The sequence below is a fragment of the Homalodisca vitripennis genome, unplaced genomic scaffold, assembly GCF_021130785.1.
Source record: "Homalodisca vitripennis isolate AUS2020 unplaced genomic scaffold, UT_GWSS_2.1 ScUCBcl_6090;HRSCAF=13141, whole genome shotgun sequence".
NCBI lineage: Eukaryota > Metazoa > Arthropoda > Insecta > Hemiptera > Cicadellidae > Homalodisca > Homalodisca vitripennis.
The window spans coordinates 19,546-23,458 of record NW_025782213.1 but is presented as its reverse complement, the minus strand read 5'-3'; the positions used below and the strand labels follow the sequence as shown (position 1 = coordinate 23,458).

Sequence of the window (3,913 nt, the reverse complement as noted above, 5' to 3'; positions counted from 1 at the left end):
CAATAATTACGTATGCCATGGACATATCATGCGTGTGCGTGTGCGTTTAAAACATGTATTATAGATTTTTTAATAATTAAAAAAAAAAAAAAAAAAAAAAAAAAACAGGCAGTTAATTTTGATTGATACGATTTCATATTTGATACCGTACGGTTATATCTTAATGTATTTAAGTGATAACGAGCAAATTGCAGATTTAACGATGGTGAATACCAACATTTTTGATGATGTGAAATTTCCCAAAATGATGACAACATTGTTTACAATTACTAAGATTTCCAACGATTTTGTAAGTATGAGTGCGGGGAGAATACCTGAATTTTCGAGATTAAAGGTTTTAGGTTGGGAGAAGATAAAAAATACATCTAGAGAAAACTTTGGAAACACCTCTTTTAGTATCCGGGAGAGTTTCAGATACTTCTTTTACCTATTGCAGAAAATCGAATGTTTTAGTACTTAAATCATTTGACTTTTGTAACAGAAGAAAACAACACTCTGAAATAGTTGGAAAACATGGGTTTATTAATTTTTGCTATAGTAGATCAAATATAGATCATGTGTGTTTGAGCCCAAACAGAGTTCATATTTAGCTGGTTGAGCCGATTAATCCAGAATAACGACGGATTATCAGATCAAGTGGAGGTCAAGAGAGTGAGTGTAGTAAGTCTGTTTGTCCTAGGTCGATATAAATACTCGCAGTACCTGGGGTAGCTACAGTACACTTCTACAGGAGTAGTCATGATCAAGGTGAGTAGAAGCTTATTAACGTATTATTGGCTTGTAATTAATTATATGTGAAGTATCGCTCTTACCGGTGGGACGTTCAGCTATAGTAAAATACAACAACCACACATCTAGCACCACTCGTTAACGTTTTTACTATAAAAAAAATCTTAATTGTTGGTACGTTGGTATTCTTTTCAAAATTTTTTTTCTTTGATGTATCAAAAGATTTTTTGTGTCATTTATCAGTTGACAGTTTTTGACATTACCAAGCTGGTATAATTTAATATGTTAATCAGATTCCGTTATCTACCTTAAGGTACATCGCAAACCAGTGCTTGTACGCCTGATTTGATAAATACATATTATATTCTCAAAGTATAAATACTTTGTTAATCCTGTTAAAAAAAGAATATTTATTCTTGGTGTATACTTATAGTTCAGGAGGTAAAGAAGCACAGAAGAACCCAAAAGTTGTGGTGGAAGATAGCGATGACTTTGGGGAATAAAATCTAACAAATATTTCTATTTATTATAAACAATTTATGACAAATATCACAAATTTAAAAGTTTACATATTGGTATTTTTATTTAATTTTTGGTTGAGTTATTAAAAAGTAACTTTTGTGGAAATCTAAAACCCCTTTGATAATGACAAGTAAGTGAGCCAATATCAGCATTAGTATATTACTAATTCAGTATTTAACATATTAAATTTGCATAAGTCTATACCTGTATATCAAACAAACTATAATTTAATGAAAAACACTTACATAACACTTATTATATTTCTTATACTTATTATTATATTTTTTATACTTATTATATAACACTTATTTGCTCCGGTTATATAAATAGTTTTATAAATTAGTGGTAAATCTTTCCGGTTTTGTTTATAAGCATTTTTTATTTGATTTCTTAGGAAACAGCGTTTAAAACAAATGACAACAAACTAAGGCACTTAGCTTTGAGTGTTTCATCAATGTATTGTTTTCCAAGGACTCGTTTTTACCTCATGAGACATCAGTTTTATAGATTTCTGCAGAACCAATTGGTGCCAAGTTTTTATCTGGTCGGTAATTTTTATCGGATTATTAAATCATCTGCGTAACATTATACCGGGTTACTATTTATTAGTGCAGAAATAGTCTTTGCAAAATTTTCTTATTTTAATAGATATATTAGCTTTGAATAAATCAAGCAATGTTTGTTCCATAAGTGCTTTATGGTTATTTTTTACCCTTCCCGTCGCCCAGGCCGATCTATATTGTTACAACTTGTATCCATACTCAAACTTGCCTGTATAGATACTTTTTTTACATGTTACACCATTATATATTTTCTAATTACAAATATAAAATAACAAAGGTAACTTCTTAGTATGAACTCCAATAATAGAAATAATTCGTTCATGATCACATTTATTATTATTAGTAACCATAGTTGTAACAATGTACTTCTTTTTTTGAATGTAAAAATTGTACAATGCAGGTATTTATCGCCACCTGTTTGGCGGTCGCCGGAGTCCTCGGGGATGGTATCTACCCCCCATCGGTCCCACAAGGTGCTGCTGCTCCACCAGCAGCGCCTGCCCAGCCCATTGACTTCTCCCCCACTGCACCAGCGACGCTTTCTAGGCTCACCTCAATCGTCTCCTCCAGCAACCAGCATTTGCCCCACCTCCGGCTTCAGCTCCGTATGCACCACCAGGCATTTGCACCTCCAAACTTCAGCATTTGCACCTCCTTCACCAGCTTTTGGCCACACCTCCCCCAGCATTTAGGCCCTCCTCCTACAGCACATTTGCTCCCACACCTCCAGCTTTTGCTCCCCCTCCACCAGCTTTTGGTCCACCTCCTCCAGCATTTGGTCCTCCTCCTACTACAGCATTTGCTCCCCCACCTTCAGCATTTTGCACCTCCTACTTCAGCATTTGCACCTCCTTCACCAGCTTTTGGCCCACCTCCCCCAGCATTTGGCCCTCCTCCTACAGCATTTGCTCACCCCACCTCCAGCTTTTGCTCCCCCTCCACCAGCTTTTGTGTCCACTCCTCCAGCATTTGGTCCTCCTCCCCAGCATCTTCGCTCCACCACCTCCCGCGTTTATTTCCATCTCAAGTAGCTCCTCCTTCTGTTTCATATGCTCCACCAGCTCCTGCCTCCTCCTCCACCTCCACCACCTCCACCACCTCCTCCGACCAACCTCCACCCTCCAACCCCCTCCCACCTCCACCACCCGCCCACCTCCCCCACCACCACCACCTCCTCCCCCAGCATCTGCTTCTGCACCAGGTGCACCAGCTTCCACTTACGGACTGCCTAGTTTCTAAGAAGGTATTAACGTTTGCTTACATCGTTTTCAAATAAAAAAATTATATAAAAAAATTAAAAATGAACTAACCTTTCAACAGCATGTTTTTCTTGGTTGTATAAGCAAAAACATATTTTCCATTAATCTAATTGTTACATTGGTATACACGATAGTTTTTATAACGGTAGGCTTCTTAAATATATTCCGCATAGTTAACAAAAATAATGTATAACGTCTTTTTTATTCTTTTTGTTTCAGGTGACTTGAAGCGTGGCTCGAGCCTAAATAAATAATCATTTATTGTATTTTTATATTTTTGTAAATAAAACAAACAAGCTTCCAAACCGTGTGTATTTATTCTATTGATACTACAAGTAGTAAGGGTTAGTCTAGCGTAATTTATGACGTGGTGAGTTTACGTCCAAAGTTTATTGGCACTAGACCTAAGAAGGGAGTAAAACAATGAACAACAACTGTATAGTAGTGGTACTATGGCACACTACAACCTCCTTACCTTGATGGTATTGCCCAATTACCGGCGTTATTCTACTGTTTACTACGTATTTATTGTAACTATTATCTCTCTATTGCTTTTGCAACTTCTACACTTATTAAGTTTAGCTTACCGCACTGAACCAAACAGAACATCCTTCTTCTAGTTACTTCTATAATTCAGAAGATATTTCAGGTATGTAAGAGAGACAGAAGTAATTCATAAAACTGGCAACTAACCAGAAAGTGAGTGATGACATCACAGTTGTAAATCATCAGAATTAATTTATTAAGGTTTGCGACTAAACAAGATAGTGAGTGATGACGTCACGTTTGTAAAGCGACAGAACTAATTCATAAAACTGGCCAACTTAACCACGAAGGGAG

General features: G+C 36.4%; 1 protein-coding gene across 1 annotated transcript; it reads left to right on the top strand.

Moving 5' to 3' along the window:
* Nucleotides 1-738: 738 nt before the first annotated feature.
* Nucleotides 739-3,057, top strand: LOC124373656 (extensin-like; the record flags this gene model as incomplete). Its single annotated transcript, XM_046832007.1, has 2 exons — nt 739-747; nt 2,215-3,057. Coding segments are annotated over exons 1-2 (852 nt in total), but the record flags the coding sequence as incomplete, so codon positions are not given.
* Nucleotides 3,058-3,913: the final 856 nt, after the last annotated feature.